At 32.7% G+C, this 17,241-nt stretch overlaps 1 protein-coding gene across 6 annotated transcripts; it reads right to left on the bottom strand.

Moving 5' to 3' along the window:
• Window positions 1-1,128: 1,128 nt before the first annotated feature.
• lrrc20 (leucine rich repeat containing 20) lies at window positions 1,129-16,102 on the bottom strand. Of its 6 annotated transcripts, none has more exons than XM_067369900.1 (5): window positions 16,005-16,096; window positions 13,970-14,040; window positions 12,578-12,727; window positions 10,941-11,108; window positions 1,129-1,354 (listed from the first exon to the last, which is right to left on the bottom strand). In XM_067369900.1, the coding sequence occupies exons 2-5, from the start codon at window positions 14,037-14,039 to the stop codon at window positions 1,239-1,241; spliced, it is 504 nt and encodes a 167-aa protein (XP_067226001.1). In that variant the 5' UTR covers window position 14,040; window positions 16,005-16,096; the 3' UTR covers window positions 1,129-1,238. The 6 variants fall into 6 exon arrangements, with proteins under 6 accessions (XP_067226001.1, XP_067226000.1, XP_067225996.1 ...); XM_067369899.1 differs by having other exon boundaries at window positions 13,970-14,060; window positions 15,980-16,094; XM_067369895.1 differs by having other exon boundaries at window positions 1,130-1,354; window positions 13,970-14,141; window positions 15,980-16,100.
• Between the last annotated feature and the right edge of the window lie 1,139 nt (window positions 16,103-17,241).

The raw sequence follows: 17,241 nt of genomic DNA on the forward strand, positions 1-17,241 counted from the left end.
TGGATGGATTGATGGATAGATGGATGGACAATGGATAGAAAGATGGATGAATGGATGGACAGACGGACGGATGGATGGAAGAATGAATGGATGGACAGACAAAAGGATGGATGGATGGGTGGAAGAACAGAAGGACAGACAGGTAGATTTAATTTGTTGTTTACTCGTATTATTGACAGAGCAGATTAATAAACATCTCAGCTGCTTTAGTAAATCTCTGGTCCGAAGGCTCGAGGTTCTCTCAGTCTCACAGGTGCTTTAGTTTGAGTCTCTCCAGTAATCTCAGATAACAATCTCTTATGTCTTTGTGCTTGAGACCGTTTCTCCAGGCATTTTCACTTGAGCAGATTAAAATATTCTGCTATTACCTATATTATTATTACCTCCGTTTCTCCTTTTGCACTCTCTTACATTTAAAGCTCTAATGTAACGCACTGAGAATCAGAAACTTCAGAAGGTTAATTCTCGGTGTGAGTTGATGTATTTATATTCAGTGCGGCTCCGCTGAGGACGAGAAGCACAGGTGCTCCATCATGTACTCGATCAAGAGCTCCATGACTCGGTGAGGCAGAAAAAAAGCGTATTGCGATAAGATAAACACCTTATTTTGCAGCTGATGCTTCAACATCAATGTGACACTATTTTTAGGTCCTGATCCGAACTGTCACTATGAGATGAAATGTATATATTTTTTGAATCTATCCTTTTAAAGGTAGTTAAATAGCTACATATGTCTGTTCAATGTGCTCTTTTATTAACTGCTCCTGTAGCCTGATGCACCTACTGTGTTCTTGAATATTGCTCAAAAACATATGCAAAATTAATGTAGTTAATATTAATGTAACTTTCATAAATAATAAAGACACATGGATACATTTTGTGAATGTTGCCACTGAGACAAACTGTGTCCGAAGCAGCGAACAGAGCAGAATCTCAGATACAACATGAACACAGCATTAAATATTCATAGAAAATATAATGGCGTTATGGGGTATTTACTTTTTGAGTTTATATTAGAATGTGTGTACAATTAACCATCACAGATGGAGACAAAATGAAGCAGCACGCGTTCAACTGTTCAACACACCTACACTAAAACAAAAGCAAAAGTCGTTCGCACAGTTTAATAAATATTTATTGAAAAACTGAGGCACAGCATGCGGTCCAGTGCATGAAAACAAAACACCAGCATCAGAAAGAGCCGGAAGCGTCGTTCCCCATCTTCCTTTACCGTGTGTTTAGGTCAGGAGAGTGAAGTGATGCGAGAAAGACACAGCGTCTGCCGTCAGAGGGTTACATCTCACATCCAGACTCCTCAGTGACGGCATGAGTGACAGCTTCTCCATTGGTAATTCTGAGCGAGAGACAGAGAGAGAACAGACAGAATAAGGGTAAGACGAAAGATGTGTGCAGCATCAGCCCTTCGGAGTTCATGGAGAGACAAAGGTTTACTTCCTTTGGAAAAACAGAGAGATCAGATTCAGGCACAAGATGGACTGTAAATCATTATCCATTAACTGCAATGTTACAATGCAACTGCACATAATGAGTAGATAGCCGATATCGATAACCGATAATTCTTTATATTTTAAAAGCCGATAACCCATATATTGGCCGATAAATTTAAATCCAGATTTTTACATCATTTTTGAAAGCCTGATTATAGAGATGCATGATATACCGGCCACCATATCGGTATCGGCCGATATATGTTCATTTTTAATGTTATCATTATCGGCCAGATAAGAAAATATGGCCGATATATTAAAGGCGATAAATAATGGATTATTTCCTTCAGATGCGCACTGTTCACCATGATGGTTTTGAATTGCTTGAAATATGATTGAAAATCACTTCAAAAAGGAAAATAGAGTTAAGTTCAACATGTGCAGCACAAGTCTGTCATATAAGATACATAATATTATATTGAAAACATTATAATTGTGTGCTTGAGACATGGATTTTTGTTTTTGTAATCAGGCTCTCAAAAATTATATAAAAAATGTATTTATATTTATCGGCCAATATATCGGTTATCGGCTTTTAAATATTAAGAATTATCGGTTATCGGTATCTGTCAAAATTTTCATATCGGTGCATCCCTAAGATTTACACCTCAAAGAAGGCGGAGCCTCAGTGCCACGCCTACCTATTACATCACTGGCATGGACCAATGGTAGTTCAGAGGTGTTAACCAGCCGGAGCAAACTTTTTTATCAATCAGTTTAAAAAATGAATACAAAACCTGTCTTAACTGAAAGAAAACAAGTTGACAAAAAGATTGAATCCAATATTTGGTGATAAAATAGCGTAACTAGTGATTTATATGTTTTTTTCGCTTTTTTTTTTGTAGGCCGGTCATCACAAGTGTGACTTTGTGCCATTTTGTACAAAATAAAAGCATTTCAAAACAAATTTCCTGGTTAAACATTAAAGCACACTAATGTGATAACCAATGCAAATATTTTTCATATTTCATGTAAAACTGACAAAATTATCCACAAATAACGTTTTGTTCGCTCAGATAAATAAGGCCTACGATCGATCCGCTCCAAAAATAAATACAAAACCTGTTCTTATTGCCCATAATATTATAACTGTGTGTTTGGGATATGGCTTTTAATAGTGAGACTTTTGTTTTTGTAATCAGGCTCTAAAAAATTATATAGAAATTTGGATTTAGATTTATTGGCCAATATATCGGTTATTGGCTTTCAAATATAAAGAATTATCGGTTATCGGTATCAGCCGATATATGTTCATTTTTAATGTTATCGTTATCGGCACAATAAGAAAATCTGGCCAATACATTAAAGCCGATAAATAATGGATGGTTATGAATTGCTTGAAATATGATTGAAAATCACTTCAAAAAGGAAAATACAGTATAATATTATAATGAGAAAATTATAATTGTGTGTTGGGACATGGATTTTAATGGTGAGACTTTTGTTTTTGTAATCAGGCTCTCAAAAATTATACTGTATAAAAATTTAGATTTATTGGCCAATATATCGGTTATCGGCTTTCAAATATAAAGAATTATCGGTTATCGGTATCGGCCAAAATTTTCATATCTGTGATATGGTGGCTGATATATCGTGCATCCCTAACTATAACACATAAACAATACATTTTTAAAGCAGAAGCGTGTCATTTTTGGTTGTTCAACTACTTTATGGGAGTTTGATGTCCTAAATAGTGAATCACTGTGACATCATCTGTCTCAACCAATCACATGAGTTTGGGGGCGGGACTATGTCTGACTGTCCAACGACGGTTGGAATGTTCCTGAAATCTGTTGGGAAAAACTCATTATTTTGCAGTTGTTTGTGTTTTTGTGACACTAGTGAAGCAGAAATGACACACTTCAGCTTTAAAAACAAAAACCCTCATATTACTGAAGCACTCAAATCTGAAACGTAGCCTGAAATGAGGGGATGATGTGTCAGCTGGTGATGCGCTTCTCTTGTAGTTTTCACCGTTGCTGTTATTGTGTTGCATTGAGATCGGCTGCACTTATGTGAGATTGTTATTACATTGTGAGAGTCGCTTTCATCTTCTGTAGCCGTCAGATAATCACAAAGAAAATACATCGCCATGGAAACGATAATTTGGCTTCTGGGTTTTATTTGTATTGAATCCTTTTTAGAAGTATTATGAAAGAGTTTTTGGATTGATATGGAAATGGAGACATTCTGTGTCTGTGCTCTATGGAAATGCATTATATAAACCCTTAATAATGAATTTGCATTATCTGCTGCAATAAGAACATCCCTTCATATACTCTTCTATTCAGACTATTCAGAGGTTGTAATTCATAGTTTTATTAAACAAGGACGCATTAAACTGATCAAAAGTGACAGTAAAGACATTTATAATGTCACAAAAGTTTCTATTTCAAATAAATGCTGTTTTTTTACTTTCTATTAATCAAAGAATCCTGAAAAATAAAATCTATCACAGTTTCCACAAAAATATGAACTGTTTTCAACACTGATAATAATCATAAATGTTTCTTGAGTAGCAAATCATCATATTAGAATGTTTTCTGAAGGATCATGTGAAGACTGTAATGATGCTGAAAATTCAGCTTTGATCACTGTTAAATAATTTCTTATTTCTTGGGCTTCACTTTTTGAATTTCTCTGTGTCTTGGGATTTTTTCCATTGTGCCTACCTAGACCAAACAAGAAGTAGTAGTCCTTGGACACACTGACACTCTCACACAAAACCAGAAGTTGAACACACACACACATTTATGTTATTATATTACTTGAAATGCCATACATGGTAAGGTTTGATTCTTAATGTCGTATGATTGGATGCTCAAGCCATCCTGGAGATTGTTGTTTGACCTATGTCTATAAATATGACCCTTCTTCCTGAATAAATCTGAGAATGCTTTGTACCGCACTTGATCTGTGTCTGCTTGGTCATTCTCCCGAGATCTCGCACTGCTGCTGCCACACATCACAGGGGTTGAGGCACCTGTTTCTAAACTAATGACTGAGACCACAAATATTCTACCTATTATTGAGATTTTGATCTAACAGTTTGGGGGCTCGTCCGGGATATTCCCAAGAAACACGGGACTGGGGACTGAGAGGTCATCCTTCATCACAGGTAAGTTGTTTTTAATAATTTCCTGTGGTGCTAGGATTGATTTAACTCATCCCATAATAGGTAGTGTTATCTGGAGCTCTAAGAGTTAGTCCAGGAAGAATTGTCTGCAAGGGTACTGTTTAAACGCACAACTACCTGGCAAATATTTTGGTTATCCCTCTGTGCGAGGAAGATCCGCTCTGACGGATGTTTAGAAATAATTGTGGATATTGGACTGAACCCTGTTTATCAAATTTAAATGGGTGGACTCAAGGAAAAATACAATTGGATCCTTTCCCCAAAGAAGGCTCTTTTAGGACAGGGGATATGGAAAGTGCAAATTCAATGCTTAATGGGGGCTGGGGAGACCCAGAGTGGAATTATAAGTATATGAAAGAGTCGTACAGTAAATGGAAAGAGATGAAAACATATTGGGATAAAGGTCCAGAGAGGCCAAAATTGCCCCATGCCTCAGCATCCCCTTCAAATATTTGTCAATATAAGGCTCCTACAGTAGAGGAATTGAAACAACCTCTCATTCCACCAAAATTACATCCCACCCTGTCAGAATGTAGAAAAGACGGATATGCAATGATGAGTGAGACAAAACAGTGTGTGGCAGGGGGCAGCACCGCAGCTGCCAGTATATCGGCAGACTGCGAGAAGCCAAAAGATGAACACAAATCTGAGTCCAGATTTTAGAGTAATACTCCTCAGAACTTTGGGGGATGATTTGACAGAGACAGATAATTGACGCGTGTCCTTCTCTGAAAACAGAAAATGATAAAATGACTGGAAAAGGGACTGCAGATAATCCCAATAAACTGTTGTGGGAGGAGGAAGAGCATTTAGAGACTTTTTACGAGGAGCTGCAAAGGATGTTAGAAAGACGGGTGATTTCAAAAAGAGTTAAAACTCTAAACAGGGGCCAAAAGAATCTGCCGCAGCTTTCGTAAATCGATTCAAAAAGTCAAGGTGAGGGGACATGCAGCAGGAGATTCAGAGGAAATCAATTGGCTGATACACCTGCTAAAGAGGCTGCTAAAAACATACAAAAAGGTAATTGAATTTGGGGAAGTTGCTATGATGGCACACGTAACTAATTTGCCTGATATTGATGTCAAAATATTACAGAACCAACCTACAGAGGCTGACTTACAATACTGGGCCTAAGCCAGACAAACAGGGAATCATTAGAGACTCTGAAGGGAAAGTGGCCTTGCCAAAGTCAACGCTTGTGCTGCTTATACGTCACTATCATGGTCTCTCACACACAAGTGCTGCAAAGAAAGCCCAGGCAATTAATGCTTTGTATTGCATTGCAGATGTACACAAGACAACCAAACTGGTGTTAGATTTGTGCTTTATCTGTGCAAAAACTAACATCTATCGACCTGCAAGTCATTCAGCCTTACCATTTCAACATTTGCAAATAGATTTTACACATATGCCACCTGTTCAAAATTTTTAATATTTGCTTGTGATTGTTGACAGATTCACAAAGTGGCCAGAAGCTTTCCCATGTGCGTGGGAGAACGCAAAAAAGGTGGTTAAGATTTTGTGCAAAGAAATTATACCCAGATTTGGGATACCAAGTGTAATTGAAAGTGATAATGGAACACCTTTTGCATCAAAGGTAACACAATGATTGGCTATTGATTGGCATTTTAACAGGTAAAACAACTTTATATTTCCACAAACTTTGAAAGTAAAAAGCAGTTAAACTCATTAAGACACTGACACATCAGTACTAGAGTTGAGGAGTTCTGACATGAATTTATGAATTTAGGGTCTGGAGTTGATTTTGAATGGTTGCCTATATGGGTCAAACTGACCCACGAACAGTACGAACGTATAAAATATCTGTATGCACATTTCACAACACATCAGTGTGTTGAAACTTTGCATGCATGTTCATGACCCTAAATGACAAGAAGTCACAAAATTCCAAGAAAAAAAACAAAGGTTTAATATTATATTAAGTAGCTTGTAAAAAAAAGTATAGGTAATTTTTACCATCTGTGGCTGACAAAATATTTTCTGTATTGAAATAAGTGTGGAAAACCTAATTTTTTAGGTTAATTTTATTAGTAAAAAATAAAATAACAAAATATAACCAAGAAATGTTATTATTTTGGATCAGTAGTTGCCTTAGAGCGTTAAAATATGCGGGTCAAATTGACCCGCGAACATCACGAACGTAACAGAAATTTTGTTTGTATATGTCAAAAAACACCAGCATGTTGAAACTTTGCATGCATGTTCATGATGATAAATGAGAAAAAGTCACAAAATATCAAGAAAAAAAAAACATAGGTTAACCAGTATTTCCAAAAACTAGAAAATCTAAACTGGTCAAATAACACAAGGGTTAACATACCGTACAATCCAAGATCGTCCGCAGTTGTTGAAAGATTTAACAGAACGATCAAAGATCGATTAACTAAAGCGTGTATAGAGACGGGAAAAAATTGGATGACTGTATTGCCGGCTGTTTTAGCTGAAATACGATGGATACACGCGAGTAGACTGAAGGCTGCCCCATGCCAAGGGGGACGTTCAGATTAATGTTGATTAGTTAATCTGGACCAACATAACAACAACGTAAAGGACCAAAGCAGGAGGAATTTGCAAAACATTGAATTTTTCATGCCGTTTTTCAATTCCAGATTACTGCAACAATATTTTTGACTTAATAAATCATATAAAAACCATAATTGTTGATTCACCTGAAGCATATGACTGGGGTACAGGGATTTTGATCTAACAATAACAGGATTAAATTACATTTTATTATATATTCACATAGAAAACAGCTGTTTCAGATTGTAATAATATTTCACTATTTGTACTGTGCTTTTGATCAAATAAAATGCAGCTTTGGTGAGAAGAAAAGACTGCTTTCAGAAAGATTAAAAAACATCTTACTGGCCCCAAACTTTCACAACATGGGGTGAATTTTAAATGATTTCTTTGCTTTGGTTCGACTGGATGTTCATTGTTCATTTTTGAGAGAATGCTGTGAAATCAGAAGTTGTTATTTTGTGGACTGATGTGAGCTTGTTCATCGTCAGAAATCAATTATTCATTTAAACATAAATTTTTCAATACATCCAGAGGCATTGACTGGGTTTGAATCCTGTTGATAATAATGAAATCTTAACAAAGTACTTGTTCAGCATGTGCACTTAACGGACCATGATTCTCTGTGACAGACTGTGACATTTTCTTTGCTATGTCACACTTTCTAGACTTTCCATCTAATCAAAGCATCTCTGGAAGAGTCTCAGCGGTTCTGTTCGATTGCACTGACCCTTTCATTTCTCCATCTGTCTGAGAAGAAACTTTCGGTCTGTTTTATGAGTTTGCTTGGTTTGAAAGCCATTAAGGTTATATGTAACACTTTTCTTTATATAGAGAGCATTAGAGGGGTTCATAATATACATTATAATGCATTGTAACCAAAGTTAAAATTCATTATAATATTAATATGCAATTTGTACACATATTTATAATGCATTATGACTGTGGTTACAATTATTCATGATATCATAAGATGCAAAAACAGTTTTATAAAGCATTATATAAATATAATAATATAATTGTTTGGTACGACGTGAAGCGGAGCAACCCCTTATTCACGATACAGCTCTAGCCTCGAGTACCTTATTGCTTTTATAAAATGGTTACCACACAATACAAATATTAAAGCCAAAAATATGTATCAGTGCAACTTTCATGAAGTAAACTGTCACTAAAAGCCTTCCTTCCGCCGGAAAAAATAGTCCCAGACATTGAACAGCAACAGAAGTTACATTATTCTGCCATTAGGTGGCAGCAAATACAGTCTTTATGAGTGTGTCAGTCAGTTGTAAAGACTTTTACATTGAAAAGACTGAACAGTTGTGAACACGGAACAAGAAGCAACTGACAAATGCTTTGACTAGCGCTGTCAGTCATGGGAAAACCCCTTAAATGTTAAAAGGAAAAGATAATGCATCAGATATTTAGATGTTTTATTATGAACCTGCATCTCTCACTCGATCTCTTTCTCACAATACTCTTCTACATAACACAGTAAGCTGATATATATAAAGAGATATACTGGATATATTTATATAATGCATTATAAAGTGTGTGTGTGATGATATTGTTTGTTTTACGGCCTTTAATTTATGCCGATTTCAATAAAAAAATTAGGATTTTCATTACTGTTTCTCTAAAAAGAATCATCTTTTTAATCAATCATATTTTCTTTAATTACACTAAAGACATTTTGAGGGTAAAAGTGCCCAACGGTCATGAGAATAATGTCGCAAATCCCAATGCAAATGATCATAAGTGTAAAATAAGATTTTTATTTCTTTTGATGATTTTGGTGTAAAAAATGACCCGTCAGCATTAATGTTTTCTGAGTGTTCATAGATTATTCTGCCATATTCTTCAGATCTCGTTTCTCTTTCACGCAGTGTTTTGTATTATGTGTGTGTGTGTGTACCTCTTACTCTGCTCACAGAAAGTCATATAAATGTGTTATTTCTCTGAAATTGCACCGATGTGTCCATTAGTATTCTTTTGAAGGGACAGTATGAATGACACGGGCCTAATGAGAGTTAATTACCTTGCGATAGTTTTTATCAGTGCTAGCACACTGACTGCATGCTTGTTTTCAATCAGTTTGGAACAGAATTAAAGAGATAATTCACATCCTCATGTCGCTTCAAGCATATGTGACAACAGAAGATGTATGGAAAATGGACGCAGACATTCTAGCTATTAAGTGTTCAGCGATTTATAGAGTCGAGCTCTATATTCCATCACTACTTTTCTTTCTCTCTGCAATACAGATGAACTGTAAATTATTATTATTATTTTTTCTCTCTTCTTCTAATTAACTTGTTGCTGTTCTATTGTGTATTTTAATATTGACTGTTGTATTAGCGTGTCTGTGTCGTCTTATTGTGTTGTGTATACAGTTTTTTCCCTTCTTTTCTTTCTTTTTATGTGTAACATCTACCTGCCAGGGGGTCTGCAGATGGAAATTAGCCTAAGGCTATAATCTTGCATATTTACATTTGTTTTAATGTTCATTAATATGCATTGTTCCCCCCTTTTCTTAAATAAATAAATAAATAAATAATAAAATAAATGCATCTTAACAGAAGTCTGGTAATTTTATGATAATTTATGGTGTTTATTTGGTCTTTCTTGTTCACTTTCACTGCATGGAAAACAGATTAGTGTTGATATTGTTAATTAAAATAATTTTCAGTAATTCAAGCTGAAATAAAATAAAATAGAAATATTAGATGAAAAAATTGAAAAAAAAAAGAATATTATTTTATTAATTAAAATCAAATCTTTATTTATTTATATTTTTCAGTTTTAATGTACTGTTATTTGTGTTTTATTTATTTGTTATTATTTATTAGTTAGCAAGGCAGTTAATAAATATTTTAAAAACTGAATTTATTTAAATAAAATAATAGTACATTTAAACCTGATTAAAATATTAAAATAATTATTTATTTATTTACTTATTTAGATTTTAATGTTTAATTTTATTAATAATTTAATACAATTTTATTAATATATATTAATATATATATATATGTATATTATATATTAAAATATATATGTTTTATTTAAATAAATTATTCATTTGTTATTATTTATTTATTCAGGTTTTAATGTACTGTTATAGCTATTATTTTATTTAAATAAATTCTTTTTTTTTAATTTTATTAACTGCCTCCCTAACTAAAATAAGTTAAAGCGCTGAAAATACTAAAACTAAAACTGAAATAAAAAATAATTAAAGCTATATGGATAGATTAAAAAAAACAAAAATACAAATGACAAAATTACTAAAAAATAAATGAAAATTAAAATATATATTTTTTAAATAAAAGCTAAAAAAAAATCATTAAAAATATAATATTATTTAATAAATTAACTGCAGCAGATTGGACATTTTGATAAATTGTGAGAAAGTGCAACGGAATAAGTCCTGCCTTCTAAATAAAACAGCCAATCGCTGATTGGGAAAGTCATCACTTTGTTTTTCATGTCTGCGGGTTGAAACAACCCCAAATAACATGATATTTAGCCCCTAGAATGCGAATTTTCTGTCAAAAACGCGGATTTTACCCCTCAGAACACCTCCCTGTAATGCGATTGGGCTAGTTTTGTGGTGCAATTGAGCGGGTTTTGTTGTGAAAACCCTGATTGGCTGGTCCAACCTGAAAAAATGAGCTTTTACAACATTATTTGAGCATAAGAAACATCATTTACGAGACCGTTGTCATCAGATTTCACTGTCAATCTCTGGTCACCTGTGATCTGGTTCCCCTCCACGCTGATGTGCTGGAGGCTGCTCACGTCCGTCAGGCGCTCGGGGAAAACCGTCAGCTTGTTTTTGGAGAGGTTGATGCTGACCAAGTGCTCCATGTTGCCGACCGCCTCCGGCAGCGTCGAGAGGACGTTTCCCTGCAGATCCACCTCTACAGGAAGAGACAACACAACCATGCATTTATGCTTGTGATGTAATCTATGCATCAGGGCTGGGCGGTATATTCTGTGCCCAGCTTGTATGAAGCATTTCAAGTGATGCAACTCTGTCAGTCACTCTGAAACAGCTTATATATTTGATGTGAAGAATATTTCGCAACTTCAACATGTATAATAATCAACAAGTACACTGCAGTTCAACAGTAAGATGTTTTTAAGTCTCTTCTGCTCATCAAAGCTGCATTTATTTGATCATTAAAAAAATATTTTTACAATTCAAAACAGCTGTTTTCTATGTGAATATATAGTAAAGTGTAATTTATTCCTGCGATCAAAGCTGAATTTTCAGCATCAATTACTCCAGTCTTCAGTGTCACATGATCCTTCAGAAATCATTCTAATATGCCCATAAAAAGTGCCCTCTACATAAAATGAGTTTGAAAACTCTGGATTTACGTTAGTCTATGGTGACTATAATTAGCTTTGCAAAAATAAATAAATAAATAATAAAAAGCAATAAATTAAAATAAAAATGAGATTAAACAATAAACATGCAATTGTTTTAATTATTAAAAAATAAAATAAAATTAAATAAAGTAAAATAAAATAAAATAAAAATTTAATTAAATTAAATAAAAACCCAAAGTCTGGGTCTGTCGGACACAATTTTTTAATGTTTTTGGAAAGAAGTCTCTTCACCGATGCTGCATTTATTTGATCAAAAATACAGTAAAAATAGTGAAATATTTTTACAATTTAAAATAGCTGTTTTCTATGTGAATATATAGTAAACTGTAATTTATATCCAGTGATCAAAGCTGAATTTTCAGCATCATTACTCCAGTCTTCAGTGTCACATGATCCTTCAGAAATCATTCTAATATGCCCATAAAAAGTGCCCTCTACATAAAATGAGTTTGAAAACTTTACGTTAGTCTATGGTGACTATAATTAGCTTTGCAAAAATAAATAAATAAATAATAAAAAGCAATAAATTTAAATAAAAATGAGATTAAACAATAAAAATGCAATTGTTTTTAATTATTAAAAAATAAAATTAAATTAAATAAAGTAAAATAAAATTAAATAAAATATAAACCCAAAGTTTGGGTCTGTCGGACACAATTTTTTAATGTTTTTGAAAGAAGTCTCTTCACCAAAGCTGCATTTATTTGATCAAAAATACAGTAAAAATAGTGAAATATTTTGACAATTTTAAATAACTGTTTTCTATGTGAATATATAGTAAGTTGTAATTTATTCCTGCGATCAAAGCTGAATTTTCAGCATCATTACTCCAATCTTCAGTGTCACATGATCCTAATATGATGATTTGCTGCTCAAGGAACATTTCTGATTATTATCAATGTTGAAAACAGTTGTGCTGCTTCAGATGATTGGTCTAGAGAGACACCTGAAGCTTTTCTCCTGATGCTACGAACAGAAGAACCGAAAGTCTCACCTCTCAACTGTGTAAACGTGACGAAGAACTTGTTGCTCAAGGCCTTGATCTGGTTGTTGGCCAGAGAGATCTTGTGGATGTTGTCTGTGCAGCTGCGGATCATTTTGAAGACGCCGTCAGGGAAACTCACGAGGCCGCAGTCGGACAGATCTGAGGCAGAAAACGGCTCTGATTCAGATCGACTCAGCTGAAATCAGTCTGTTAATGTGAGAGCTGTAATTAAGAGAGCCGTCGCCTCTGCAAATCAACATGCTCCCATTGTGCAATCACTCAGAAAATCATGGAAAATGACTGACGGACAGAAATTAATGCTTAATTTGGGGGCTCTTGATGTGTGTGTGTTTAATCAGAGGTGTCGGCTTCACAATGCTGCTGATTGCGATTTGACTTTATTTACACTTGGTATTAAATGACTGATAGGATGATTTAAAGAAAATGACACTTGATCAATTGGAAAATGGTCAAAATCAAGCGTGTGATTTACAGGAGCTTCTCGGCACAATGGCACCATCTACTGAGCACATCAGAGCCAAACAGCCCATAATAATAATAATAATAATAATAATAAACCGCAAAATATGATCATCCTCCTGGAGTCAACTATGTATTATCCAAATTTATATGTGAAAAAATAATAATATTATATAATATTATTTTTAGGTTACATTATTATTACTTTATTGTTGTTTTTCTACTTACTATAGAAATGTAGTGTTATATCTATTAGTTTATTAATTCATATTAATCTATTTTTAATGTACTGTTATATGTATTTTATTTATTTAAATAAATTTGTTCATTCATTTTAATCAGTGTTTTATGTATTATTTTAAATACATTTATTTATTCAGTCATTTTAATAAATGTTAATTGTACTGATATATTATTTTATTTATTTAAATCAGTCAATTATTTATTTATTCATTAATTGTGATCATTGTGAATTATAATGTACTGATATTTATTATTTTATTTATTTAAATCAAATTTTTATTCATGCATTCATTTTAATCAATTATAATGTACGGTTATATTTAAATAAATGTATTTATTCATTCATTGTCATTTTAATCTTACTGTTATTTATATTATTTTATTGATTTAAATCAATTTTTTTTATTCAGTCATTTTAATGTACTGTTATATGTATTATTTTATTCATGTAAATGCTTTTATTTATTCATTCATATTAATCCATTTGTTTATTATTTATTTATTTCCACATACCCCTATAGCAGTCCCTTGGGGTCGACGGACCCTGAAAACGGCCTCATCAGGAGTTATGCGTGTGTTTAGGAAAAGGTGACAAAAATCAAAACAGAATCCCTATGAGATATGAGTTATTAATCTGTTGTCAGTCGGTATGTTTGAGGCGCGCTGATCTTTACCCACCCAGCGAGTCTCTCCCCTCTTCCATGGTGGCGTTTATTCTCCGGGCGACGTTTGCCACGGCCTCCGCCATCCTGTTGGGTGCAGGTGTGATCTGAGGAGTGATTGGTGGGTTCAGTGGCGGCTGTTATTCATGCACAGGAAGTCACAGGTATGAGCCATGGACAGCCACTTCCTGCCAGAGCGCACAAACATGCAGTGAAATCATAAAGCTCCCTGGAGTCATCAATATCTGCAACGTAATGTCATGTTACGCATGTATGTATATGTGTATATATAAAAAATAAATAAAATTGTGTGTATATATATATATAAATAAAAAATAAAATTTTATTATATATATATATATATATATATATATATATATATATATATAATATAAATATACACATGTACATATATATGTATATATACACACATACATGCATATATATATTTATTTATTTATATGTGTGTATATATGTACGTATATATATATATATATATATACATATGTACGTGTGTATATATATATAAATAAAAAATAAACTTTTATTATATATATACATAATATAAATATACACATGTACATATATATGTATATATACACACATACATGCATATATATATTTATTTATTTATATGTGTTTATATATGTACGTATATATATATATATATATATATATATATATATATATATATATATATATGAAAATTCAAAATAAATAAAATGGTATGTATATATGTTTGTAAGTATATATATATATATATATATATATATATATATATATATATATATGAAAAATAAATAATTATATATATACACGTACATATATGTATACATATATGTACGTATATATATATTATATATATATAAAAATGAAAAATAAAATTATATAAATTATATGTGTGTTATATATATATATACACATGTACATACATATATACGTATAAATATACATATATGCATATATTTATGTGTGTATATATGTACATATATATATATATATGAATACGTACACAAATATATATGCACACACACATTTATATATATATTTATATGTGTGTATATATATATATATATATATATATAAATAAATGAAAAATAAAATATGTATGTACATACATATATACACGTATATATGTATGTAAGTGTATATGTATGTGTATATATATGAAAAATAAATAATGTTATATATACACGTACATATATGTATAAATATACACATATACATACATGCATATATATATATATATATATATATATATGTGTGTGTATATGTATGTATATTATATATATATGAATACGTACACAAATATATACGTGCACATTATATATATATATATTTATATATATATATTCATACACACACGCATGCATATATATATTCACATATATAATATATATGCATGCACGTGTGTGTGTATATATAGAGAGGCTTTACATATAATTTTATTTATTTATTATTTTTTTTGCTGTGTCATGAGTTGTTTGGGGCATGACTTTCAACTTCCAAAATTATAAAGCTCAAAACAACTCATGACACAGCAAAAACGTAAACAGAAACATCATCACTGGCCAACAGAAGTTTTAATCAAGCAAAATTACAACTGCTGAAACAAATGTGACGACATCCTGTCACGCCCTGAGATTTTCTGACACACTTTTGTCCTAAAAACACAGCAGTTGAACATTTCAGCTCAAATCCTCCTTCATTTCACAGCGAAATGTCTTTGTGCAAATCAAGAAAAAGCAAAGCATCTGACAGAAGCAGCTGAACAGACCAATATAGAAACACATGAAGTTATTAATAGCATGAGTATTTCCGCATCTGAACGAACATTATCATATTATTTAATGTTACATCACTAATATTAACTCAATTTATGGACTGCAGTATTATTGATCAGAGTATAATATGATAAGATTGACGTCATGCCATTCATTTAACTTAAAACATGAAAGTAAAAATACGAACACATTCACATATGCAAAATAAAGCAGACTGTCGAACTAGAGCTGCAAACCCTCACATTCAGACATGCGATGCAGTCTCACCGTCTCCATTCACCGGAAAGATGACTTATAAAGTGTGAATGTTTATGTTCTGTAAGGCGAGACCGAGCAACATGCCGACTACCGCTGCCGTATTCCGCTACAACTGTCGTGAAAAAGCATGCCATGACGTCAGCATGAGCTCTGTAAAATAACTTTTCAGCTTCTCTAAAATTTATTTTAAGTGTATTATTTGTATATAAGGTTTTAGGCTCATCCACACATTGAGAACAGCTAAAATGCTGACATCACAAATTATATTTAACTTCTTTTAAGAAATGCAAAAACTGATTTATTTTATCATTATATATTTTTATATAACATTTGAATTTATTTGTTCATAAAAATAGAAACTAATGCATGTTAGAATCCTATAATGTCTCACTTTAAATATGAAATGCACCTTTTTGAAACCAAACTCAAGTCACTTTAAATAGTTTAAAGGAGAGCAGATTTCTACATTAATAGAATTTAAATAGGTTTGGAAATATGGATTTCTTTGAAAACAAGAACAAATATTTGGTATATCTGTCATGATAATAAAAAATCTATCTACATGTTTATTAATTTTATCCCATAAATGTAGCAATAATTTTGTTGAGAGTTTAAAACATGCTCTACGTACCGCTGTGTTCTGTGTTTGCCGTGTGCAGCAGACCGTTTTCCCCTCAAAGCTGATCCCAAGAGCTGCGATTCTGGAACGTCCCTGCCGGATCAGGACTGGAATGGACTTTTACTGTGGAACAATGGCAGGTGATTGTGTTTAACCCATGACCCCTGCTGACCCCATAGACAAAAACACATAGTCTGGGAGTTCTAGAAATCATGATGAGTTTGAATCGCTCTCTCTGGATGTTCAAGTATGAAGTCACATTTCACTAGATCTCTTTTACCTTTAGAAATGCAGACGGTTGCAATGCAGGTCTTTTGAATTAATTATGTTGCAGTGCATTACTTTAATGTTTTGACAGTTCTGCCACAATAAAACCTTTGGGAAAAAAACTCACAGGAAGTTGCTACTTTCAGTGGCGTCTTCTCTCTAATAATGTTGTTTGATTGTGAATGCTGGGATTGGAAATAAATTGTGATATTATAGGAGATATATGAAACTTTTTTTCCCCCTATATTGTAAAATAACTTTGTAGCGATAGATAGATAGATAGATAGATAGATAGATAGATAGATAGATAGATAGGATATATATGGTAGATAGGATATATATGGTAGATAGGATATAGAT

The sequence above is a fragment of the Chanodichthys erythropterus genome, chromosome 19 (genome assembly GCF_024489055.1).
Source record: "Chanodichthys erythropterus isolate Z2021 chromosome 19, ASM2448905v1, whole genome shotgun sequence".
Taxonomy (NCBI): domain Eukaryota; kingdom Metazoa; phylum Chordata; class Actinopteri; order Cypriniformes; family Xenocyprididae; genus Chanodichthys; species Chanodichthys erythropterus.

Coding starts and splice junctions, on each gene's coding strand:
- lrrc20 (XM_067369894.1), bottom strand. Junction 12,728..13,969: donor AGAGGGGAGAGACTCGCTGG/GTGGGTAAAGAT, acceptor TTTCTGCCTCAG/ATCTGTCCGACTGCGGCCTC. Junction 1,355..10,940: donor GGAGGGGAACCAGATCACAG/GTGACCAGAGAT, acceptor TCTCTCGCTCAG/AATTACCAATGGAGAAGCTG.